Here is a 27,783-nt window from a genome sequence, read left to right as displayed (position 1 = left end):
CACACACAGAGAGAGAGAGAGAGAGAGAGAGAGAGAAAGAGGCAGAGACATAGGCAGAGGGAGAAGCAGACCCCACGCAAGGAGCCCAACGATGGGACTTGATCCTGGGACTCCAGGATCACACCTTGGGCTGAAGGCAGGCGCCAAACTGCTGAGCCACCCAGGAATCCCTGGTTTTATCTTGACTTTGAATCTGATTCTATCCATGCATGATACTGTCAGTCTATTGGTGTTGGGTGCTGTGTGAATGGCAGTTTGGCAGTGTACTCTAGAGCTCATGATAGCATAGAGCTTTTTTTTTTTTTTTTTTTTTTTTTTTAATAAAGATTTTAAGTAGTCACTACACCCAATGTGGGACTTGAACTTACAACTCTGAGATCAAGAGTTGCATGTTCTACCTTCTGGGCCAGCCAGGCTGCATCAAGCTTTCAAGGGAAAGAGTAAAAGCCACATTCTTCATGGTGCTGGCCACTAGATTTGGAAAGGACAGCAATCCAGATTTGGACTATACTTCTGGGAAGGTCCTTCATTTATGTCTCCCACAAATAATTTATTGAGAATCTTCCGTGTTTGAGGTACTCCATTAGGTACGGTAGATACTAAGAAAGAAGACTAAGCTACAGCCCCTCCTTTTGAGGAGCTCACAGTTTAGCAGAAGACTGTTATTGACTGAATTGTGTCCCTCTAAAATTCATGTGTTGCTGTCCTAATCTCCATTAGCTCAGAATGTGACTGTATTTGGAGATAAGGTCTTTAAGGAGGCAATTAAGTTAAAATGAGATCATTAGGGTGGGCCCTGAGCCAATGTGACTGATCTAAGAGGAGAAAATTGGGACACAAATGCACATAGCAGGAGAATGCCATGTGACCATGAAGACCTCTATAGATCAAGAAGAGAGGTCTTAGGAGAAAGCAATCCTGGTAATGGCCTGATCTCCAACTTCCTCAGAACTGAGGAAATAGATGTCTTTTGTTTAAGCTGGGTGGTCCTTTGTGACAGCTCTAGGAAAGGAACACAGAAGCCAATAGGCTTAAAGAAAAATTACAGTGCAAATTCTTTGAGACAATATGAGTGCCCTAATAATCTAGAAGGTATTGGTGGAATATCTTAGCTGTCCTTTGGTCTTGGGTAGATGGCAGGCACATACTGATGTTTTCATTCAGCAGGTATTTGAGCAGTTAGTACATGCTGTGTTAGACTATGAGTTGCTGGGATAATAATAGTTTCTTGAGCATCCACTGTATTCCATCACCATACTACCTGCTTGGTATATCACATGAATAAGATATTGTTCTTGCCTTCAGGAAATTCCTATCTAGTGGGAGGAGATGAATTCAACAAAGAGAGTTAGAGGTGCTAACATGTACTAGAGGCATAAAAATGGGCGATATCAAGTCTACCTAAGGAGTTGAGGAAAAGCTTCCTGGATAAAAGATTTGAGCTGAATCTTAAAACAAGATGTAATCTGTGAACAAATTAGGGAAGATTGTCCTAGGGAGTAGAAATAGAATAAGCAAAGATGTAGAGGTATAGAGCAGTATCCTATGTTTGGGAATACCATGTATGTCTGTATGATTGGAATGGAGGTTCTAGGTGGTTGTGTGGCAAGAGATGAAAGTTCTCAAGGGTCAGTAGAGACCACATTATCAAGAGCCTTCTATGTGAAGATAAAGAGTGGGCAATGAAGGGGCTTAAGCAGGGGAGTAACATGATGAGACATGGCTTTTAGACAGTTTGGAGACTGTATCAAATGGGGGTGGTGATTTATAAGCTAGTGTGGTCAAGGAATACCATGAAGATTATGTTGTATAGGTTAAGGAGAGAGAAGATGAAATCCTGGATGAAGGCAGTTCTGGTAGGTATGGAGGTGAGAAATAGTTCTAAGGACTAGACAGTGGTGCGCTGGAGCCACTTGTGCACATTTCTCCCAAACTCCGTGTTAGTGACATCATGTTGGTGGCTTGAAAATGGCTGTGGTGCAAGTTTGGATTTTAATTTTTAGCCTGGAGAGCTGATGGTTAAACATTTACCTGCATACCACTGTATATTAAGAAGGTAGACCTGGAAACTCAATGAATGTAGAGGTTAAAGAAAAAAGATTGCAGATGATGACCCACAGATTTGTGGCTTTGCATGAGAAATGGAATGTAGTGACTTTCTTTAACATGAGGAAAATAGGAAGAGAAATAGATTTGGGTAAGGACTTAGAGAAGAGAGACTGTACTTACAGTATGATTTTAGGCCTGATAAGTTTGAAACCTGTGGGAGAATTCAGCTGGCAATGTGTAAGAGGTAGACACGTGTTAAGAACGGGAGCCTAGGGAATGGGATATTTTGAAGCTGTGGAAATCTGATCACTGAGAGTAGTAAGAAAAAGACCAGAGAGCTGTAGGGGGAGCCCAGCATTTAGGGAGTAGAAAGAGGAGGAGCCAGCAAAGCAAGGAAAGGCCAGATATGGAAGAGACAGACTCTGGATGGCCTTTTCCAAAGCATTCAAGAACCCATTACTTGTCACAAGAGCAGGTGCTCCTTTTTCTGAGGGAGAAATAGTGGCTTCTTTAAAACATAACCTCAAATTCTCCTGTGTTGATCAGAGTTTAAGTCACTATTTTTCATCTAGTGGGTCTCACTATTTTTCATCTAGTGGGTCTCACACTATTTTTATCCAGTGTGTTTAGAACAGGGAGTAGAATAGAATCAAAAACTTTGTGGTGCTTTGTGCCTAGTAAGGATAGGTTATATTGTACATATCAGTTACATGCGTTTTTCTATATTTGTGTCTCAGGTATATATATGTATATGTGTGTGTATAATTGTGTTATGATATGTGTGTATTTCTCACTGTGGGTCATAGCAAAAAATAAAAAATTGGAAGCTGCTAGTTTAAATGGTTCCCTTGTTAAAAATTTGTAGTTTGAGAAATCTCTCCCATGCCTAACATGGTTTCTCTTGGTCAGTTGCTTTCTGATCCAAATTCTCCTCCTTTTAGCCATGAGTTGATGGCAGCCTTCCCAGTCCTTATCAAGTATCGGGTGGAATGTCTCTGGTGGTATTTTTTTTAGGGCATGGCTCACTTCCTTTCCCTTTTTGCCAATGAAAAGGAACATGTCTCCACAATGAGCTCAACCCTGCAGGGTTTGCCCTGTAAACCAGACTTTCCCAAGGCTATGAAAGCCCACTCTTCTTAACTGGCTCTAGGACCAGACTAGTTCAACTGATTCGTTTCCTGTGATGCCTTTTAATTGCAGAAAAATAACTGTTAAATCTGTAAAACTTAGATTGTTTTCCTTGGATGAGTTTGTATTTATCCTGGAGAAGTTCTTGAATTTGTAATTGTTGCCCTTTATGGAAAGATGTTTGTAGAAGGGAGCCTGAAATGTTTTTGTAAATAGTTTCCAAAATCAGGGAGTTGAAAGAAAAAGTTTACCTCCTAAAGTATTGATAGTCTTTATTTTGGGGCTAGATTTTGTAATAGATCTCTGGGCTATGTCTTCTTTTAGAGGCTTCATTTCTGTGCTATGTGTCTATCAGAATAGGATGTTCAGTATGTGAAGTACGTCTGAGTCCTTTGAGTCATTCACAGCTGGAAAACTCGGACCTCATCTCTGTGATTCAGCTTCACTGATGTACTCATTTTCAAAGACTAAGTCTATTTGATATTAAGAGAGAAACTTTGGCTTTTAAGTTTTAGATGACTTTTTAGATAGAAAGTATTTTTTTTAAGTATTTGAAAAGTCTATTTTTCATGCTACTTCTAGTGAGAAAGTTTCAATCAACAAATGCTTTTGGTGCCTTTTCATGTATACCTAATTCTATAAAATATACTGGGGAATAGAATAGAAGTTACTAAAGATGAAGAAAGGCCAAGTAGTTAAGTATAGAGACTGTCATATATGGGCTGTGTGATAATGTGGCATTAGATGAATTACGCTTTCTGTAGCTTGGTTTCCTCATATAAAAAGTGAAGATAATGAATAATATTTATCACATTGAGGATTAAATGATTAAACACATGAAAAAAGTCATAGTTCCTGACACATAGTAAGTGTTCAATAAAAGTATTATTATTATGATGAAGGTATAGCCTTCCTGTAAGGAGTAATTTTAGAAACAAGAAAAACTCAATGTCTTCTGGGTGGGCTCAGATGATTAAGCATCTGCCTTGGGTTTAGGTCATGATCCCAGGGTCCTGGGATTGAGCACGCCCCCCACCCCCAAATTGGGTTCCCTGTTCAGTAGGGAGTCTGCTTCTCCCTTTGTTCCTCTCCCTGCTCATGCTTTCACTCCTTCTCAAATAAACAAATATTAAACAAACAAACAAACAAAAAACCCAAGACAAACCCATGTGAAACATGGAAAGCAATGCAGGTGAGTTGGTTAGCAAGTTTTTTTTGGGAACTCTGGTATGGTTCCAGATCTTGGAAAGACAGATGATATTACATCTCATATCAAATAATGAGATATATCCATATATCTTTATAGTAACTGCCTGCCATTCACTTTTCTAAGTACTTTCTAAGTAGCAAATCACTTAATCCTTTCAACCATGCTAAAAGATTAAGCGATTTGTTCAAGGTTTATAGGGCCAGCTAGTGTGTCCATGATGGAGGCAGGCTTCTAACACATGCAGTGAACTTTCAGAGCCAGCTCTCTAACAATTATTATTGGACAAGTCCGTGTTTGCTGTCCTCAAGGAGCTTGCAATTTATATGAGGAGGTGGATACATTAAGAATCAAATAATTCTATTAATGGTAGTAATAGCTATCATTTACTGAATGCTTCTAAGAAGCAATAAAGAACATAGACTCTGAGGCAAATTGCTTGGGTGTAATTCCTGTCTTTGCTGCTTATTACCTATGTGATTTTTGGGCCACTTACTCCCTCTGTTCCTGTTTACTTATCCATAAAGTACTGTGAGGATTAAATGAGTTAATGTATGTAAAGCACATAAAATAGTGCTTGCCATGTAGTGCTACGCAAATGAAAGTCATTCCTAATAGGACTACTCTTATGGCCTGGTTTAATCCGCATGCCATTCCTGAGAGGGTTTTTCAGATAAGTAAACTGAAACTTTGGGCAGTTAAATGCCTTACTGAGGTCACCCAGTGGTGGACGGGAAGTGCAAGTACAGTACCTCATTCCTGTTTGCTCCTGAGGCTTGTGTTCTTCCCAGTGTAGTTACTGCCTCTCTAGAATACAGCATGAACTGTGACATGTGCTGTGATATGGATTCAAACAAAGTGCAGTTCAGCTGAGAGCTGACTCGTCCGTGACTGTGAAGGTTCTAAAGCTTAGAGAGTGATGGGGGCTGGGAGAAATGGTAAGATTGGGAAGAAGAACTTCCCCAAAGAGAAAGCCATGGTTTTTGGTAGGTCCCAATAGAATCAGGGACCAGTATGCTATTTCCATGCCACTCACCATGAGAAGTGACAGGACACTTGAAGGAGTTGCATAGGGTATTAGAATCTTAAGAACTGTGGCCTTGCAATCAATCTAGGCGCAGAACACCCTGTATCCTGGGCTTGGGCTGCAAGTGGACCCACTGACTTGGACAATAGAGTTTCAGGGTAGAGTTTGTGTTGGACTGAGCACATTAGCCCTCTTGATCCTCAGAGGGGAAGACAGACTTACCTAGAAAACTAAGAGTTGGTTTCTCACCAAGCTTCTGGAGTAGGGGGCTCCAAGTCTGGTTCAACCTGAAATTTCTTATACCCAGAATTATGGATTAAAATTTTAAATTCATTTCAGAAATTTAAATTGGTGTTCAGAGAAGGGAAAGATGAGTAAGCTGGACTAGGTGAGAAAATTTCCTAGAGAAGATTGCATTTGAACTTGAGCTTAGCAGATGGAAAGAAAAGTATAGACAAGGAGGGTTTTCTACGGAAAGTGTTCAGGACTGTGAAGAGCCCAGGCTTGTAGGAATTGCAACAAATCAGGTCGCAAAAGCAGTTTCTGGGTTCTTCTTCTTCTTCTTTTTTTTTTTTTTGTTTTGGATTTTTAAATTTAAACTCAATTTAATTAACAAATACTGTATTATTAGTTTCAGAGGTAGAATCCAGTGATTCATCAGTTGCATACAACACCCAGCACTTATCACTTCAAGTGCCCTCCTGATGAAAACAGGAGGGAGACAAATCATGGGAGACTCTAAGCTATAAACAGACTGAGGGCTGCTAGAGGGGAGGTTGGTGGGGGGGGATGGGATGGTTGGGCTCTTCTAAGAAGAGCTCTGAAAACTAGGTGGGGGAATCTGAGCTTGTTTGTTTGTTTTTAAAGATTTTATTTAGTTATTCATGAGAGAGGCAGAGACACAGGCAGAGGCAGAAGCAGGCTCCCTGCGGGGAGCCCCTGCGGGTCTTGATCCCAGGACTCTGGGATCATGACTTGAACCCAAGGCAGATACTCAACTGCTGAGCCACCCAGGTGCCCCTCTGAGCTTGTTTTTGAGGATAATATGGAGTCATTGAGGTATTATAACTGAAGGATGACATGATAAAATAGATTTGGGGGAACTAAGCCTGGAAATACAACGTGGCCGTATTTTATAGAGGAGAAACTGTAGGAGGCTCCTGTAGCCATACCTGAGTGAGTGAGAAGGGCTGGGGTCGGGGGCAGCTGCAGGCATTTGAAGTAGAGAAAAAAGCCTGAGTAATATTGCCAAGGCAGAAATGGTGGTTAGGGGGTGGACTGATGCTCAAAGGAGAAGAGAGAAGGGAAAGTTCAGAAAAAGCAAATGTCACTCCCAAGATGTCTATCCTTGGAGCCTCTATGAGAAGAGTGATTAGAAACGAGGTGGTTTAGAGGTAGAAATTGTTTGTGGGAAAGTCAGGGAGAGATGTTCAGTTCTAGATATTTTGTCTGACAGTGGCACTCTCTTTCATGTATTTTTTAAAAAGATTTTACTTATTTATTCATGAGAGACATACAGAGAGAGAGGCAGAGACACAGGCAGAGGGAGAAGCAGGCTCCCTGCAGGGAGCCCAACGCGGGACTCGATCCTGGATCTCCAGGACCACACCCTGGGCCGAAGGCCGGTGCTCAACCGCTGAGCCACCCAGGTGACTCTCATGTATTTTTTGGCAAAGGTTTAAAGTGTTCACAATGATGAATTTTGGGGGTAGAACGTGCCACTTTGTCATCTTTTAATGTCCCAGTTTGCTCAGCCCTTCTATCCAGCTAGATGCCGGTGTGGCATTTACCACAAAGATCCTGTGGGAGGAGATAAATGAAGAGTGAAGTTCTTTTTTGTGGAGTGTGGCAGGTGTGTTAGATGAATACTGACTGTAATTGATAAATGTGTCTTCAGTGTAAAACCCCAGCCGAATAAAGACCCAGGCTAAACATGCACTCTTCCTATTCTAGTTGAGAAAGTGTCGTTAAAAAGAAAATTTATTAAAGGCTGACGTTTTTAATTAGGTGAGAAAAGTGGAACTATAATCCGTAAGACTAAGAATTTTGTAATCTATGTTTCCCAAGACGCTTACCTTAAGGCAGTGATTGGTTTCTTAGAACTATAATGTTTCAGGAGCATTTGGAATTAGTGACAACCGTGAATAGAAGACGGGTAACAGTTTTCAACTGTTCTTAAGCTTTGCAATAGCAGTGTAGGAGGAAGGGGGGCAAAAATGATGCTACAATATACAAGTGGCTTCCCTAATATGCTCAATAGGATGAACATAATATAACTTATTAGAGAAACAGCAATTATGTCAATAACACATATTTTGCCTGAGTATTTGTACAATGGGAGTTGTCATATAATTATAGGAAAATGGGTCTAACACATTGTGCTCAAAACTGTGGTAAGAGATTATTCCTTTTGTGTATGGAAGATGGCATATGAAGTGAAAAGGCAGATTATAAAACAACGTGTGGTAATACCCCATTTCTGTAAAAACAATCTTTTAAATGTAGAAGAAAAATGACTTATGGTATAGGTATACTGACATTTAATAGTTGTTTAGGTGAGTTATGAGTGAGTTCTTTCTCTAGGCTTCCTGTATTTTTTTTGCGTTTTTATTTTTAATTTATTTTTATTTTTTTATTTATGTATTCTTTTTTTAATTTATGTATTCTTTAAAGATTTTATTTATTTATTCATGAGGGACAGAGAGAGAGAGGCAGAGACACAGGCAGAGGGAGAAGCAGGCTCCTCACAGGGAGTGCGATGTGGGACTCGATCCCAGGACTCGGGGATCATGCCCTGAGCCAAAGGCAAAAGCTCAACCCCTGAGCCACCCAGGTGACACTTTCTTTTTTTTTTTTTTTTTTTTTTTGCATTTTCAATATAAAATGAACATACTCACTTTCATAACCAGAAAATAATTATTTATAAAAAGAGGCTAGCGTTTCTAGGCTAGGAAGTAGAGAAACTGAATCATCTACTTTTAGTGGCTTTATAGTTTTTACCTATATGATTATTCTCATTTTAAGCAGTTTTCTTTAATATTATAAATGGTTCTGTGTTAGAAATAGGGTATAATTCCATTGTATCACCTCTTTAAGATTGTTTTTGTAAGTACTTTTCATACCTTTTTGAAGGCTGATATAAAAATATGTAACAGTAAACCAATAATACAAGTGAACAATGACTCTTGATTTCTTGAACTCTTATGATAAAATCATGTGGAATAAAATAAGTTCATTTTTATTTTATTTATTTATTTTTAATATAAAATAAGTTTATGAAAGGGTAAAACTATTTTAGCCAGTAATTAAAACATTTTTGCTTTCATATAGGCATCCCGAGGTTCATAATCTTTTTTTGTAACACGGTCTCCTCTGGATTAAAGCTACAGACCTTCTTCCCAGAGGTGCACATTAACTTTTGCCTGTGATTTCAAGGAGTCATAAAAATGGCTGAGTTTTTCTGCAATGACATCTTAACTGAAGAACAAGATTTGGGTCACAGTTACTCCACTTCCCATAAACGTCATGCATCGTTCAGTCTCATCAAAGGAACAGTTAAGAGCAGCTGCTTATGTGTGTGTTTTGTGGGGTTGGTTCGCGTGTTGCCAGCCCTTTTGATCCAAAGGACAACTGACGCCTTGTACATGTGGCATCCACTTCTTTTTTTTATCTGCCCCAACGTCCTACCAGCTGAATTAAAAACAAACAAACAAACAAAAACTCATGGCTATTCTAAAGGCGTCTGAGAGATGTTGATGAGAGGAAGGGCACGTGGAAAAGAAGAAAATGTGCAGTTAACATTTTAGATCCTGGGGCACAAGCTAGGTTTTAGGTCAGCTGTTCTGAGAAGTGTGTGTGTGTGTGTGTGTGTGTGTGTGTGTGTGTGTAGGGGGCTAGACGTAGGGTAGGGAGCGTTTGAGTGGTGTTTAGAGACAGTTCCATTCGTGTATGTCCAAGCACTGGAAGGCCTCTATAGAAATCGCTTCACTGCTTAAACAAAATTCTGTGTTGTGAGATGTCTTGTAGTTGGAGACTGTAGAAGACCTTACCAAACTGGCTTGCACAGAAAAGGGAATCTTCTGAATCAAGCGTCCTTGAGTGATGCTGGCATTAGCAAAACTCCATGTAGGGCTTGTATAATGTGATCAGGACTCAGTTTCTTACTCTTTCTTTTTGCTCTGCTGCTGAGGCATCAGCTTCATTATTCACATATCATGTTAAGGTTAGCTTGACCCTGTGTCCCAAGATGGGCATCAGCAACTACAACTATTGGGACTGTGTGCTTCCTTATTCATGTAGAACAGAAAAGGAGAGTCCTTGTCTCAGAATTTCTAGCAGAAGTCCTTAGGTTCATTCTAATTTCACTCACATGGCCACCTCTGAAATAGTCACTTGTGGTGAAGGGAATCCATCAGGTTTCCCATCCCTGAAGCTGGGAGTGGCCCCCTTCTCCTGAACCACAGTGATCCTCAAATGACTGATGGGTCTGAGAAGACAATGAGTGTGATGGAGGGCCTCCACTGCTGAGTGCCCCCATGAGGGGTTGGGTTTATTTATTTATTTTTTAAAAGATTTTATTTATTTATTCATGAGAGACATACACAGAGAGAGGCAGAGACATAGGCAGAGGGAGAAGCAGGCTCCATGCAGGGAGCCTGATGAGGGACTCGATTCCATGACCCCAGGATCACGACCTGAGCTAAAGGCAGATGCTCAGCCACTGAGCCACATGGCTGCCCTGAGGGCTTGGGTTTAAATTCAGCCACTTTGGAGAATCTGAGTAGAGCAATGGGAGGGTCATGTGTTGTCTCCACCCTCCTGTAAACTGAAGGTGTGTGTGTGTGTGTGTGTGTGTGTGTGTGTGTTGTAGGGGGTTGGGAATCATAGTTTCATGGAAAAGATAGAGCCAAAAAGAGACCTCTATATCCGAGGTGACAAATTTCTGAACATTCTCGGAAAACTATCGCAAATATTTCTGATGGGGAGTTTGAAAGGAGCAGATTTCTTCTCTCCACGTTGAAATGTGCCAGCAGAAGCATTCTTTGATATGAACCAGGCTGCTGGGCTGAGCGCATTTTATACATGAGCCACGTAAATGTTTAAAACAGCATCATATTTTGGTGTTTTTCACATTTTATGGATGAGAGTTTATTCTCTTCAAGTTCACACAATTTGCAAACAGAGCTGGGGTTTAAACTCAGGTTTTCTGATTCTGAAGTCCGTCTTGTTCACTGAGCAAGTGTTGGATGTAGCTGTGTCTGTCTATACCCACCTCCTGTTGAAATCATGGCTCTGTCTCTGCTCAGGAAAGGGATGATCCCTGTTCTACTACCCAGTGAGGGCCCTCATGGGACCAGAACAGACTTTGTGCTGTTAGAAGTGAGGAGAATGCTCATTTCCCCCACTGTGTCACTCTCTCAGTTGGGGATCTAGCCATATTATATGTGTTTATTCTGAAAATAGGGCTTTGGTTTCTGTCAGCCCCTCTTATTTCTCTAGAGGTGGGGGTGGGACTAGAGACAGACCTTTTTCTGTCTTCTCTGTTTCCCATTTTCTCCACTTGACCTTCATGGTATAGCAGAGACTGGAGGTTGGTCTGTTTATTGAAAATACCACTTAAAATGGAGTATCATAAAGAGTGATACAAGTGTATATAAATGTCTCATTTTAAAACCTGTATATTCTTTTACTATTTTTTAAAAAAGATTTTATTTATTCATGAGAGACACACAGAGGCAGAGACATAGGCAGAAGGAGAAGCAGGCTTGCTATGGGGAGCCCAATGTGGGCCTCGATCCCAGGATCCCAGGATCACAACCTAAGCCAAAGGCAGATGCTCAGCCACTGAGCTACCCAGGCTTCCTTACTATTTTTTTTTTTTTTAATGTAAAAACCACTTTCTTTGAGTGGAGGACACAAATTGGAGTTCTGTAAAGTCCTATATAATTACAACCTTAATGCATGCTTATAGGTTCTGTTTCATTTTAAAAAACTAGATACGTGAAATGCTGAATGTTTAAAGATATTTTTCCTAATCTAGTGTTGTCTTGCCCACACCTAATTTTTTTTTTTTTTTTTTGTATCTTGCCCTCATGGAATCTTTCCAAAGCAGTTAACCTACTTTTCCTAGCCATAATAACTCCTTGGTTCACACTAACTTCATTAGGGCACGTACTTTTAAATTAAATTACATAATTAGAGTAACAGATACAATTGCCACAAAAGGAACTTGGGAACAAATGTGACTGCTTTTTGGTGCCATCTACTCAACAGTGGGAGCAGCTGTGCACACACAAGCTGTGAGTGTCCTGTGTCCTATGAGACCTGCTGCAGGTGGATAGTCTGTGTGCTTCACAGGAGTGAGGAACCCTGAATCTAGTGACTCCAGCTAGCTGCGGGCTGGAACTGCATCCCTCTCCTCAGCCCCAAGAGAGGCCTCATATAAATTTGTTCATGGGAAGTGAAGGGACTGATTTAGGGCTCTTGGCCTGGTTGGTTAGACATGCTTAGGGCCAGCACAACCAAAAGTAGGCCAGATAAGAAACATTCTCCACATTAAAACATTCATCACGGAAGCACAGAACTTGTCCTCCCCACCGCCCCTCCGCCCCTCCCCCGGCCCCAGTGGGTGAACAGGACCATCCTGCTTGTTTTCATATATAAACTGGTTGATTTAGGTCCCTGAATCATAGGATCATAGGGAAACATGGCTTCTGTTTCCTCAGCTGAAAGGCTGCCTTTCTGGTGGCCGGGCCAAGCCAGAACTTAAATTTTAACTTTTGGTGCCACCAAGTGGTTGGCTTTGAGATGACTATTCTCATGGAGAACAGTTTGACAAATAATGACTTAAAAAAAACCTGGGGTGAATTGGCGAAGCACATAGGATTTTTAGGACAGTGAAACTACTCTCTATGCTACTGTAATGGTGGATATATGTCATTAAATTTTCCAAATCCACAGAATGTACAGCACCAAGAGTGAACCCTAATGTAAACCATAGACTTTAGGCAGTGATGTGTCAGTGTAGGTCTGTTGATTGTAACAAATGTACACTGTGGTGGTGGGTGATGATGATGGGGGAGGCTGTACATTGTGGGGGCAGGAGGCATATGGGATATCTGTCTGAAGTTTTGCTGTGAACCTACAATTGCTTTAAAAAATAAAGCTTATTAAAAAAATCTTCCATTCTACCTACATTTTTCCCTTTTAGCTACCAGTGTTGCAAGTAAGATCAAGGTAAGATAGAGACATCATCTAGGGGGGCTGGCTGACTTCTCCAGCATGGATGACAATCCCTTGATAAAGTTCCCACATTTCAGAGTCTTTAGCTTTGTAAATCTTAGAAACTTAATTTTTTTGCTGTCTCCAGAGTTGTTCCATTTTCTAGGGTTATATCATACTCACTAAACTTCTAAGAGACTTGTTAAGTCAGAATGCTAGTGTAGTACTTTACAATTAGAAATGTAAATGTCTGGTAGACCAAAACACATGTGTTAGCTGAGCAATGCATTTACTGTCCTGTAGGAAATTTATATGGGAAGACAGATTATACTGAGTAGGCTGCTTGGTGAAATCACACTGGGGTGTGTGTGCGCACACACGTGTGGTAGATGGAGTGGGAGGTGTGAGGTTGTTTATCTTGAAGGTTAGTATCATTAAGCTGAGACTGTCTTTTTGAAAATTTAATTTGTGCATAAGAGAGTGTGGGGGTGGGGCGCGGAGGGTGAGAGAGAGAACAACTAGGGGAGAGAGACAGAGGAAGAGGGTAAAACAGACTCTTTACTAAGCAAGGAGCCTGATGTGGGTCTCGACCCCAGGACTCTAAGATCATGACGTGAGCCAAACGCAGATGCTTAACTAACTGAGCCACCCAGGCTTCATTTTTATTTTATTTTATTTTATTTTATTTTATTTTATTTTATTTTATTTTATTTTATTTATTTTTAAAAATTTATTTTATTTTATTTATTATTTTTAATTTTTAAAAATGTTATTTATTTATTATTTTATTTAAAAATTTAAACTTTTAAATTAAATTAAATTATTTTTTAAAAGATTTTATTTATTTGCTCATGAGAGACACAGAAAAAGAGAGAGAGAGGCAGAGACACAGGCAAAGGGAGAAGTAGGCTCCATGCAGGAAGCCCGACGTGGGACTCGATCCTGGGTCTCCAGGATCACACCCTGGGCTGAAGGCAGTGCTAAACTGCTGAGCTTTCAGACTAAACACCTGAGCCACCCCTTTTTATTATTATTTTTTAAAGATTTTAGTTATTTATTTGAGATAGAAGAGGAGAGAGAGAGAGAGAATGAATGAATGAATGAACGAATGAATGAGTGGGGAGAGAGAGAAGCAAAATCCTTGCTTAGTAGGGACCCGAACACTTAATCCCAGGACCCTGGAATCATGACCCGAGCTGAAGGCAGACGCTTAACAGACTGACCCACACAGGTGCCCAAGGCTGAAACTATCTTGAGCACTTTAGGTCTGTATGTGACTCAGAGCTGGGAACACGTTGCAGGGTGGTGCTGATGACAGACTGACTTCATCTTTCTCTTTGGGCACTCTTTTGGAAACTCTGTGCTGAGAGTTTTTTTTTTTTTTTTTTTTTTTTTGTGCTGAGAGTTTTAATTCATTCTTCCCTCAGACAGAGCCAGTATGAATTCATTAATTCATTCTTCCCCCAGACAGAGCCAGTATGACTGATAAGGCAAATGCTATAGACTTGCTGATAAAGCTCTAGTCTTGGAGAATCTCTCTGGTCACCATGATTAGCATTAGCTTCTTCAGCCACCATTTATAGGCTTTTGCTTGGGAGAACTGGTCTCTTTATTGCATGATAATTTTTAGTTTCATTCTCAGAAAAAGACTTGTTTTATGTTTTAGTGATCATGTCCCAAGATGTGGGTTAAAATTAATATATAAAATCCTAATCACCTAGGTAGTAGATTCCCAATAGCAAAACAGTACTTGCTGATAGGAATTATTCTAGATTCTAAGTCAATTAGAATCCATTTCTGCAGTCCACTTGATGTCTGTCTTGAGAGCATTGTATAGACCTCACAACCTACTTGCATATACCAGCCTGTCCTGTAGTTCCTCATTGGAGCTCCGATATCTCCAGTTCTTGGTATGGCCTCTCCCTGCCCCCACCTCTGTCCCTTGTCCCAAACTGCTGTCGTATAGGGTCCTCAGCCAAGGGTACTCGGGGGATATTTGCAAAGTTGTAAATTGGTAGCCTGTGACTAGAATCGGATCCACAGATCTTTTACTTTTGCCAGTATGTTGTTTTTATGAGTTTGGCTTAATTGACAAAACTTAAAAATGAGGAGATTCATAGAGAACTCTGAGTATCTGAGTATCTAGTTTCTTTTCAGCTATGCCACGCATTTCCACAGGGCAGTTAAGTTATTGGAGTGGCCTAGAGAGGGCATGTACCTTGGAGTTATCCTCAGGCCCCACCCTACCCTTTCACTCATTTATGTTACTGCTTGGTATTGGGAAAGGAGTGACTCTTGGTGCATAGGAAAAGCAAAAGAAAAATAAGACACATCAAGCCTAAGGAAAGCAGTGGTTTTCCTTGGATTTTTTGCTCACTGTTTGTTTGCCTGCCTTCTGAGGGGAATTCCTTCCTTGAAACTTGTTCCTAGCCTTTGTAGAATCCTGCTTCTCTCAGTGTGACACCACTGAATATATGCCTTGTGCTTGTAAGAGGTGTGGTGTTGGAATGTCATTGGGGAAAGCATCTAAACTTTGGGGTCACAAGACCTGGGTTTGAACCCCAGCTCTGCTCCTTACTGCGTTCTGTTTCCTTTTCTGTAAAATGAGGGCTGTAACTCATCTCATGGGTTGATAGGAGTATTAACTGAGATTCCGTATATAGAGCATCATGTAGAAGTCTGGCTAAACCTCTGCCTCTGCTCCTCTGTTACTTAGACCCCTTTTTTCTTATAATAAAGCTGTTTTATTTTTTATTCCTTACAACTTCCAGTCTTTCCCAACTGTACACTTCAAATATTTCCGTTTTCTTTTTGTAGCCACACTATGTGTAGAATATAAGAATAATGATGGTAGGTGAATTTATTTTGTTTAGGAAATTGTATAAGAAGGCGTATCTCCCATCAGATCCCTAATTGTGTATATAGTTTTATGATAGAAACTACATTTGCTTTTATAGCAGTCTGTTGAAATTCTTTCTGAATATATACACCTTTCTCCCTCCGTTGTTTGTTTACAGAAATAGGACCCAGGTCAAAGCCTGGAAAGTCATCAGCAGAAAAAATTGGTACCGAAAGAGGGACACTTCGCCTGAGATCAAAGGGTCCTGCCACCGTGGAAGAAATGGTAGGTTACGTTTCTTTAATTCTCATTCTGCTTGGAAATGTGTGGCTACTCATGTTCATTAGAGCTGGAAATAAAGGTAAAGCCACAAAGTTAAACAAAATACCACATACTCTAATTAAAGCATGGACTTTATTTAATTCATTGCCTACTTAAACAGTATGAAAATTATTGAAAGCATTTAAGAAGGAAATGTAGAAAGTAAGTGTAAGAGAAGAAATTGCCATCTATAGCCATCTTCAGCTACCTGCAGACAGCATTTGCTAGAGTCTGTAGACACCTGGACTGGCTTGAAAACTTAAATATTATTATTCATACTAATAAATATCATTATTCATGAACTTTAGTCTCCTCAGGTAAAACATTTTACAGTCATCTTTGACTCTTCTCTTTCATGTCCCACGTCCCTCCCATTAGCAAGCCCTGGTGGATCTACCTCCCTAATAGACCAGAATCCAGCAACTTCTCACTACCTGTGCCCTTATTACTCTGTCCCAGGGTACCTACAACTTATCCTGAATATTGCAGTTACCTTGTATTAAGTCTTCCATGTTCACCCTTGCCCTCTTTCCCTCTCTGCTCGGCACAACAGCCAGAATTAAAAACACAGGTGGTTCCTCTTCTGTTCCAGAGACTCTAGGGGTTTTCCATGCCACTTAGAATAAAAACTAAAGCCCTCAGATTGACCAGTGTGATTTGACTCTGCACTTCTTCTCTGCTCTTGTTTCCCACCACTCTCCTCCTGGCTCTCCCTGCTTCAGCCACATGGGTTTCCTGGCTGTCCTCATATACTCCAGATGCATCACACTTCAGGGTCTCTGTGTTGCTCTCACCTCTCCCTGAATGCCTTGCCCATTTATGGGCATGGCTCACTCTCCTGACTTCTTCATGTTTCTGTCCACATATCACCTTATCTAAAAGGCCTTCTTTGAGTATCTTGCATGAAGAGCAACTCCTATCACCCCTCCTCCTGCCCAATCTTCCTTGCCCTTAGTTATCTTTAGAGCCCTAACCACTAAAGGACACATTGTATCTTTGTTTCTTGCCTATCTGTTTAGTTCCTTTGCTCATGTGTTTTGTTCACTGCTGCTACCCCAGCGCCTAGAACAGTACCTGACACATCAAAGGAGTTCAGATCTTTGCTGAATTAATTAATAAATGATGCATTTAAACTTGAGAAGAGTAGGATTTTTTTTTTAAGGCTTCAACATTTTTCTTTCTTTCTTTTTTTTTTAAGACTTTATTCATTTACTCATGAGAGATACAGAGAGAGGGAGAGAGAGAGAGAGAGAGAGAGAGAGAGAGAGAGAGAGAGAGAGAGAGAGAGAAAGAGAGGCAGAGACACAGGCAGAGGGAGAAGCAGGCTCCATGCAGGGAGCCCGATGTGGGACTCGATCCTGGGTCTCCAGGATCATGACCTGGGCCAAGGGCAGACGCTCAACCGCTGAGCCACCGAGAGGTCCCAAAGAGTAGGGTTTTGCTGATAGACTCGGTCAGTCTTTGAGTGAAAAAATACCGAAAGGAGAGGAGAGAAATGGAGGGAGGAGAGAACAGCAGGGGTGAAGAGAGGCAGGGATAAGGACTCAAGGTGGCAAGTGGTGGTCTGCTCATCCAGTGAAGACAGAGATAATGAAGTCCTCCTGTAGGCAGAGGGGAGGTCAGGCATGTGTCTGAGGCTGGGGAGCTCCTGCAGGCAGGGGGCTAGTTGTGTGTTCATATTGTTCTAGGATTCCCCATGTGTTTGAAGAGCAGACGAGTGAGACAGGTGAACAGTTAGGAAGCTGTGTTCACAGAATGGGATCCCAGAGCTTGCTGGGTGATGATGTCCAGGTCAGTCATGGGGGTGGTTTGTTGGAGCAGACACTCAAGGAACCATGAGGCCAAGGTTATGCTTTTGAATGTTCGAGTCATCCAGGATGTTGTCGGTTCAGGGGAATCCAGAGGAAGATTCTGAGTTCGGTACCTTGGTACTGGGTAGTGAGTGCAAGGATTGATGTGGATGCAAATGACAAGGAAGAGACCTGGGGGAACCAGAAGCATTTTGCAAATGAGATAGGGTGAGGTATGTGAAAAACTCAGGGCAGTGACATCTGGTCATTCTGAGTCTTTAACTTTCCTAGTGTCCTGCACACTCGCAGGCATATTGCTGCAGACCAGGAAGTGTTTATTAGGTGAATGAACAAACTGGAGTGGAAGAAAGGAATCTGGAAGAGAATGGAAGAATAATGAGGAGGCTGGCAGGGAAAGCCAGGAGAATGACAACTGCTTTCCAGTCTAGGCTGTGAGGAACAAAGGCCAGATCTTAAAACTGCTTACAAAGCAGGCAGAGGCAGCAGGAAAACTCTATGTTGCTTGGGGTGGGGGGAGGGGGGTCACCTTCGAATAGTTAACATAATTCATTTGTGTTGAGCACCTGCTATGCATAAGGTGCCGGGATGAAAAAGAGCAGCTGAAGATCTATCTGGGGAAGTAAGAAAGATTCATTTGAGGATAAACATCTAAAATTCGATTCCTATTTGCATAGCCTGTTTCATTAAATAGGGTAATTGAAAGTAGCTCGTAATAAAAAGAAAAAGCTAAAAAAAAAAAAAAAAGAAAAAGCTAGTTTGGTACTTTTATTAAATTTGGTGCAAATGACTTATCATCTAAAGGATTTATAGATTGGAAACAAATCACCCCCCCTTACAACCCAGCACACATTCTGAAAACTGTGGAAGATATTTCACCTGCATACCTCATAAAATTATTCAGTATGTGTTTCTTGAGACAGGTGCAGTCCAGGTTGGTGATACAAAAATGAATAAAGACCTTATTTCTCCTTGAAGGGAAGGGGGAGAGGTGTTGAAAGAAGCTGTTGAAAACCAGGGAATAGGTTTAGTGTCACAGAAGAGGGCTAATCAGTTGCTGTCAGGGATAGGGAGAGAGGGACGGGTGGGGGGTGGAATATATTTCCTGAAGAAATGATTGAGTTGGTTAAAGATGGGGAAAAAGAGTGTTCTAGGGTTGAAACAACAATGGGCTTGGGGACCTTGGGATTTGAGTGTGGGGTGCTGGTGGGACCTGCTGGGGGTGAGGAGACCAGGGTCAGAACGTGAAAAGTCTGTGGGAATGCGGGAGCCATTTAAGAATTGTGAGGAGAACAACATAATTTTACATTTTAGAAAAATCCCTTGGATTCTAGTGGATGGATTGTTGAGCAGGGTATATTTGAGAGGGTGAAGATTGCAGGCAGAGACAAAAATTAGAAAACTTCTCCAAATACCAGAAAATGAGAGCTGAACCCAGGCAGTCAGAATGTGAGTAGAGAAAAGGTGATGAGATCAAGAGCCTGTTGCTTGACACAGTACATCCAAAATACACCATAAAGAAGGCAAGAGTGGTATGTCATAACTGTTACTGTTTTTAAGGCTTACTTCATATAAGTAAGAACATGAGAAAGTTGTAATAATGTTCTCAAGGAAATAAAAATTGATATTCATAATAAAAGGGATATTCCTAATAAGTTTGGAGAACACAAAGCAACATATATTTATTTATAGCAGCATTAAAAATATTATGAGTTTCTTACAGTTTAATCTTGAATTCTACATTTGTACCGATAGTTGATTATTTCACATCTTTGGGTAATTTTTTTTTCAGCTAGGTAATTTTTTTTCAGCCATTTAAAAACAAGTATTGAAATAAACTGAATGTAGAACCAGACTTTACCAACATTAAGCCAAGATTTTCAAAGAATAATAAAATGTATCCAATCATGTTTTATCACTGAAACCTTTAATAATTGTTTTAGGAAGAACGAAATATTTTGGTACCGTTAATGCACAAAAATTACTTAAAAGTGGTGGTTGGGGCAAGTGAGTGGCTCAGTTAGTTGAGCATCTGACTCTTGATTTCTGCTCCAATCATGAGCTCAGGGTTGTGAGTTCAAGCCCCGTGGTGGGCTCCAAGCTCAGCAGGGAATCTGCTTGTCCCTTTATCTCCCCCTCTGCTGTCTCTCTCAAATTAATAAAATATTAAAAATAACAACAAAATGATTGTTTCATCATTTCATCCTTATAACATTTCTATTTTTGTATGTTTTTATAATGTATATATTAATATGGTAATAGATGTGTGTAATCTATGAAAGATACATGCTGTTTTTTTTTTTTTTTTTTTTTTAAAGATTTTATTTATTTATTCATGATAGTCACAGAGAGAGAGAGAGAGGCAGAGACACAGGCAGAGAGAGAAGCGGGCTCCATGCAGGGAGCCCGATGTGGGATTCGATCCCGGGTCTCCAGGATCGCGCCCTGGGCCAAAGGCAGAGGCCAAACCGCTGCGCCACCCAGGGATCCCGATACATGCTGTTAAAAATGATTAAAGAAAGGGTGCCTGGCTGGCTCATTCAATAGAGCATGCAATTCTTGATCTCAGGGTTGTGAGTTCAAGCCCCATGTTGGGCATAGAACTTACTTCAAAAAATAAAAATATAATAAAATATTATTAGAATTAAAATCATTAAAGGAGACAATTTACATGATACAAACTTTACTCAAGAAGTGGACAATCCCCTTTCAGAGAATTGCAAAAGGTAGAAGTCAAGAAACTTGACAGGATAAAGATTAAAGAACAAGTAACAGAAAAATAGAAATTTTTCGATTGGCTGGGGCCACATACTGAATCTTGTTTGGGGTAAGAAGTCCCAGAATTGGCTTATGTTTGGATATTGGCTGACTAGGTTATACTGTGTTTCTATTAAGCAGAGTGTTTACAGGGACAAGAAAATTAGATAACATGACACCTTGGACAGTGTGGCTCCCTCCGTCTTGGGCCTAGAAAATTACATATATATACTATATATGAAAATTAAATAAAAAATAAGTAATAAAAGTATATGTTCAGATATATTTTACCAGTAGGGTGATCCCTTCAAAGGTTTGGAGACCCTTCATCTACATGATGAAGGCCAAAGCCCTTTTCATGGTACATAAGACCCCTTAAGATCTAGTCCTGTCTGGCTATACTCTTTATCAGACTCTGTGACCTCACATAGACTTTGTGTATCAATTGTGATACTTTTTTTTTTAAAGATTTTATTTTAGGTAGTTTCTATGCCCAATGTGGGGCTCAAACTCACAACCCTGAGAGTAAGAGCCCCAGGCTCCACCAAGTAGGTGAGCCAGCCACCCTTGTTGCAATATTTCTATTTGTACTGTCTTCTCCTGCTTATCTTCCACCAGTTTATTTATTCATGATAGACACACACACAGAGAGGCAGGGACACAGGCAGAGGGGAGAGGCAGGCTCCCCGCAGGGATCCTGATGCAGGACTTGATCCCAGGACCCCAGGAGCATGACCTGAGCCAAAGGCAGAAGCTCAACAACTGAGCCACCCAGCTGCCCCATGAAAACACAGTTTTTAAGTCTTTTTCTCAAGTCTTCAGTGACTCTTAAGAGATTTAAACTTACTTTGCCGGTGATGGCTCTTCATATCCTTTAAAATTTTTTCTTATTATCTATTTTCATACTTTTGTTTCCTCTTCTAGATTGTTAGCTACCTGGAGACTGTGTTCTCACTCTTCTTCTTTGAATCTGTAGCACTTAAAGCTGACACTAAAAATAAGTATTTACCGTATTGATTTGTATTGAGTTACAGAGCACATTGTACATCTATTTCCATTCAAATGAGCTGATGTACACAACCCTGAAATGGCTCCTTGCCAGATTTTCCTTTATCCTTAGGCTTAACATTCAGGAGGTTTCAAGTAAAAATAATATCTTATTTTTCTTTTCTTTGATAAAGCCCTCTGAAGTAAAAACAAAAGCAATTGAAAAGATTGATGGTCTTCTTGAATTGTATATGGGAATCCAAGATACTGATTTAGGTAAGATTATACTATTTTTAAAAGTCTTATATTTCTTAATTTGATGGAATTTAGTGCTTCTTTATGTCTTGCTTGCATTTATACCCAATGATACTTTTCAAGATAAAAACTATGTGTAGAGTGATGAGAAAAGCATAATGAAAATAGAGATAATAAAAGAATAATGAAAAGACCTTGCCCTTACCATTCACTAGCTGTGAGTCAAGTCAACTTTTCTAAACTTCAGTTTTTAATCTACAGAGTATAAACTATAAGAATAGCTTTTCTTCATAGGCTTGTTTATGGATTTAAGGATTACATATGAACAAATTTTGTAAATGACACCTATGAAATATATTTGATACATCAGATCTACATTGATTAAGTTACATGTTATGATATTGAAGTTACATGCCCTTATAGGATTAATGAGACCCTGGGAGCAATGAATCAGAAATAGGAAGGAAAAGGAGGCACCTGTTGTGTGATTGATAAGGGCAGTTGAGCAGTTGAATTTCTGGATATTTCTCATGTCGCCATTAGGATGTCGGGTTCTTGATTTATACGAAACAATAGCAACCAAATTTCAACTGACATGTTAAAAGAGGGGAAATGTTTTGGTTCTTATAATTGAAAAGTTCAGAGGTAGATCATGTGTTCAAAAATGGCTAGATACAGAGTTCCCATGCTGTCATCAGGATGTGGTTTCTCTTCTTTCCATTCAGGCTGTACTTTAGGCCTCTGCAATGTCCCCTGGTATCTTCAGGCCCTCCCTCACGGAGTCGAATTGATGGCCATTGGCTCCATCCTCTACACTTTGCTGTCAAGTGTGATGGGAAAAGGGGAGGGCCTTTTCCACGTCATTCAAACAAAATGCTTAGGGTTGACTCTGACTGGTCTGATTGGCTCCTGGAGCCAATCACTGAGGCTGGGGGATGGTTAGGTCTGGGTCAAATGCTCTACCTCTGAAGCCGAGAGTGACTGAAATACTAGGGCTGAGCTGGTGAAAAGTCCTGGTGCCTCCCACATAGAGTCAGAAAAAAGTGCCCTTGAGAAGGGCAGATGGATGCTGGGTGGGGAGAGTAACAGTGCACTGTCACGGTGGGGTTTGTGTCTGCATGCATCCGTGTGTGTGCATAGAGTGTGTGTGTTTGGATTAGGTACTCAATACATTTTTTTAAGCCAAAGACTTGGACTGTTTTGTTTCCCTGCTACCAGGTAAAGTATTTTACTCTGGCCCAGGTAGGATATTTGAAAATCATTATTCCTTTTCTATTTCCGCTCATTCTTCCTTTTTTTTTCTTATAGAGTCTATTCTTGTGTTTTTCTTGGTTGTCTGAACATTAATTAATTAATTAATTTATTTATTTTTGTCTGAACTTTTAAAATAAAATTTCTGTGAGGGACATACAGGTGCTGCCTGTAATTGAAGAAAAATTAATACTTTTTTCCTTTCCTTTTTATATTTTCTTGATTCGAAATATAAAATTTGCATGTAATGGATACTTGTTCCACACAGACAAGAAGTTAAAGCTGAGATTATCCTATAGAAAGCCATTGTTTTAGAACTTTTCTCCTCAACTCATTCGTGTTTGGAAAAACAGATTTGCATAAGTGAGGTGGGCCTGTGAAAATGATGCAAATGAAAGCAAAAGGAATTTCTGAATGGCAGTGCTCTTAAACTCAGGTTAGGCAGTATTGGTTGGAAAAATAACATATACCTCTAGTTGAGAAGTTCTCAAACAGTGTAACTGAATATTACACGTTTGAGAAACTAGCCTATCCATGTGCGATCTTGATGAACTCAAGGAGAACCATACTTCAAAGGGAAGAACTTAAAACAGTCATTAGAACTTAATTTTGGGTATAGGTCTTATAGTTAATTAAGTATAAATTTGGAATAGTTAAATAAATTAGTTCTTTTGTTATTAAATATATACAAGTATACATAGAAGAACAATGGACAGTGGAGTAATTCTAAATGAATTAAGAAGTAGTTCTTTGGGAATCCATTTCTCCCACTCTGACAAATTCAGAGCACTAAACATTCCTCACAAATTCTTTGTAAATTAATTCGTAATCCCATTGTAAAGTTAATTAATCATCTGTAGCAAATTCCTCCAATGACATGGAAAGCCATTATCATTAGACGTGATTAGCAATGTGATCAGTCATCTAGGGAGGTAAAGTTTAATGAAAGTAATTATTTGAAAAATATCAACCATTGTTAAATTAGGAATTTCAGATCTGATTAGCATGAAATATAAATCACAAATGTGACACTGATTCAACAGATGAATATATTTGCTTGTTTTTATTCTCAGTGTTCTTAGCTTTCAGAAATGTTAAGTCTTAAGGCAGATTGCAGTGAAATCATGTTATTCTGGAGTTGTTAATATAAATTTACATTAAAGAGTGAAAAAAAGGAATATGACCATAAAATGACTAAAACCAAAACACTATCATCACAAAGCATTGGGATGTATTTACCACTTGAAATAGGAAAATAACTGAAATGAGTTTAGGAAGTAACCCTGGAGGTGACAGTGCTTTCTTTGGTTGTAAAGGTAAGCTGTGAACTATGGCTTTTCAACTGACCTAATGCCAACATATGTGCCTTGGAATGTTATCCATGGGGAAAAATGGATTCTGGAAGATTTTGAGTCCTGTAACATCTTGTATGAGATTGACCTAACTTAATGAAAAGTTGTATCAGAAAAAAAAGTTGTATCATATAAGTTTCCTCATGAAAATTTAAGGCAAATGTGTAAATTATATGTATAGAACTATAAGTGTCCTGATGATACCAGTTTAGGAGTTTGGAGATTGTCCTAGCCACGTCAAAATTTTAGGATTTCTAATTTACTTAAGAAATCCAGAAATGTTTGGAAAAGAAATTTGAATGATAGATTCTAAGTAATTTTTTACTATAAAATCTTTTTTAGCTCCTTTAAAGAATACAATAATGTTGTTTTAATGAGATAATTACATTTCTTAGGAAGATTTTCTTTCTTTGGTGAATTCCAAACAGTGAATAGGATAGAAAGTCATCCTTCTCAGATAAAGCCAATGATTTTGGAAATAGATTTTCATTAACAAAAAACCATATTCAACATTGGTCATATTTTTGATGTTTTTTATATTTTTGATGTTTGACTCATGTCTGAGTTGCTTGAAATAGATTATTTATGAAAAGTCTTAGAGAAATAAGTGCTAAAGACCTCCCTTGGAAGGAGATACAACTACAGATTTAATGGTTAACAATGTTTAGGACTAATCTTTATTTAATCCTGCTACTTGTCATGTTATAGATTTGAAAACAGAGAAGTTTAGTAACTTGCCTCAAGTCAGCTAACAAACCAAGATTCAATTCTGGGATCGTTAATACCCAGATTTTTCATCTGCAGTACTATCTTATGCTTTAAAAGTTCTGTTTAAGTATTTAAAAATTTAGTGGGAAATATAAATAGACCTAATTCACCAAAATAAGTTTGTTAATAAATGACGTAAAAGTGGTTTAGTTCTGATAATGATATAAAGATATTTTCAAGGTGGACACTAGAGGTCAGCACTTAGCTGCCATATGTGGTATAACAATTCTTTAAGTGGACTTTTAAAAAATTTATTTATTTATTATTTTTTGCCAGATTGCATTTGGGTGTTAAATATTATTGCAGTGTATTGCAGATCTACTATAGGTGAAGAAGTATTTTAGTAGCTGTCATATTAACGTGATATAATTTTACAAAAAGTTCTTCAATTTGCTAAAGTTTCATTTTGCTTTCCTCTTAAATCAGAGATAAAGTCTTTAAACAAAAAGGATAAAATCATTCACATTTACTTCTCCTCTAAGAATGTTCAACTTAGCAAAAATTCGTACATGTTTTAATGTTTTAGTGCATGTGCCATTCTTAATTTCTTTAAAAATTCATATGGCAAATTACTGTTTTTTTTTTTTTAAAGATTTATGGCACACTGTTACATATAGTATTTCTAATCCCATAATGAAGCTGCCTAATTGGTATTTTTGTTACTTCTACCAGACCAAGGGTTCTTTGAGGGCAGATACTATATTGCTCCTACTACAGTATTTCTCCTAAAGTAAATATTTGGTAAATGTTTGTTGACTGACTGTGTGTTGAGAGGCACAAAAATAGTGAATTCACAGGGAGTATGGGTCCTAACTTCATTAGTTTGAAGATTTAGCCCTTGGACAAATCATTAAACTTTGAGCCTTAATTTCTACATCTTTGTGAAAAGGGTATAATAAAAGTCTTACTGGGTGGCCAACACATTCAATTGAATAATATGTATAAAGTTCCTGTCACATCATAAATAATAGGTACAGCTATTATTTTTATCAATGATCACTAATAATTATTACTAGTAATAATGGTAGTGGTGGTAGAGGGAGGACTTCTACCTGGAGGACTGACCCACTCTGGGACTGTCGTGAGTATGGAAGTTCTCCTTTTCTCTGTGTCAGCACGAGCGCATGAGTGAGATTATGCAGTTTGGATTGTGAGGTTGTGGTTTGAGCACCTTAGACCATCCTTGTTTTTCATTTTATAACTAAGGAACTCAAGCCAGAAATTGCAAGTCAGAGTAGGCAAGGTCTGGAATGTATTGTCCTGGGCTCAGTGCACGGGACGATGCTACTGAGCTTCCTGAGGTACCACCCAGCCATGTACCAGGTTATTTCTTAGAGGGCAGTAGGTACGTGTATGTGTGTGAGGGAGAGATTGGCTTTCCCTGTCCATCAGTGAACATCTGATTCCCTCCAGCATTTAAGAGCATCATTCGTCTGTACTGTTAGTTTCTGCTTCTGAATGGTCTGCAGATTTTCTTTTTTTTTAATTTATTTATTTATTTATTTATTTATTTATTTATTTATTTATTTATTTATGATAGTCACAGAGAGAGAGAGAGAGAGAGAGGCAGAGACACAGGCAGAGGGAGAAGCAGGCTCCATGCACCGGGAGCCCGATGTGGGATTCGATCCCGGGTCTCCAGGATCGCGCCCTGGGCCAAAGGCAGGCGCTAAACCGCTGCGCCACCCAGGGATCCCCAGATTTTCTTATACCTTCCGTGTGCATCTTATTTCTTCTTCAACCAGATTGTATAGCACCCATGTGTTAGAATAATCTCTAGGTAGCTGTCTCAACAAGTGCTCTCTATAGAGTCCATGAGAAATATTTAAAAGGGTAGACTTAGCAAAATTCTGAACTCGTGTCCTAGTGAGGCAGTACTTAATTTTAAATTTGAGTTACTCTCCTTTCACAGCCAGGCTGCAGGACCAGGCTCTGGGGTTTGCATTCTCCAATGCATGTTAATCCTGTCAGTGTAAAGATTATTAAAGTGTAATTACAAAGCCGCCTCCTGGGCATCTACCAGTATGCATAAGACACTGAGCTCGTTCCCATGGGCGTAAAGGACTGAGTAGGCTATTCAAGATCTGTTGGGAGTTTATTCTATTAATAGGGAGAGAAATATATAGATGAAAATAATGACAATACAGAGCAATGTTAAATATGCACAGTGAGACCTTAGCACTTAAAAGTGTGGTCTGAGGACTGGCGTTACCTGAGAGTTGTTGGAAATAGGGAGAGGAGGATCACAGGCAGGTTTCCTCATAAACCCAGGCATCTGGGTTTATTTTATTTTATTTATTTATTTTATTTTATTTTTTAAAGATTTTATTTATTTATTTATGAGAGACACACAGAGAGAGAGAGAGAGAGAGAGAGAGGCAGAGACACAGGCAGAAGGAGAAGCAGGCCCCATGCAGGGAGCCCAACATGGGACTCGATCCTGGGACTCCAGGATCACGCCCTGGGCCAAAGGAAGGCACTAAACCGCTGAGCCACCCAGGGGTTCCAGTGTCTGGGTTTTTGAGGAATATCAACAGAGTACTGTTTCCTGAGCCCTTGGCTTCTTATCTCCTTGTGTGAAAATGCACACCGAGGACAGCTTCCCTCTTTTTTTGATTAACTTAAAAACCAGAAACTTTGTCTCCAAGTGAACATGTCTACTATATTTTAAGCCTTTTTCCATTGTCTGTGTGGAGGTTTCTCTTTCTAATATTTTATTACAATAATTTTCAAACATATAATAGAGTTGAAAGATTCTCTTAATATTTTACTATAATCTCTTCATCACCTACTTCTCCACTTATCCATCCTAT

The 27,783-nt window shown here is 39.5% G+C and overlaps 1 protein-coding gene across 1 annotated transcript in view; it reads left to right on the top strand.

The window, feature by feature from the left end:
• GIPC2 (GIPC PDZ domain containing family member 2) overlaps positions 1-27,783 on the top strand; it is an 87,306-nt gene that overhangs the window by 50,935 nt on the left and 8,588 nt on the right. Inside the window, 2 exon segments of the mRNA XM_025417892.3 lie at positions 15,650-15,756; positions 21,539-21,620. Of these exon segments, the coding sequence (XP_025273677.3) occupies positions 15,650-15,756; positions 21,539-21,620 (189 nt within the window).

Source organism: Canis lupus, chromosome 6 (genome assembly GCF_003254725.2).
Source record: "Canis lupus dingo isolate Sandy chromosome 6, ASM325472v2, whole genome shotgun sequence".
NCBI lineage: Eukaryota > Metazoa > Chordata > Mammalia > Carnivora > Canidae > Canis > Canis lupus.
This window is presented reverse-complemented; position numbering and strand designations above follow the sequence as displayed.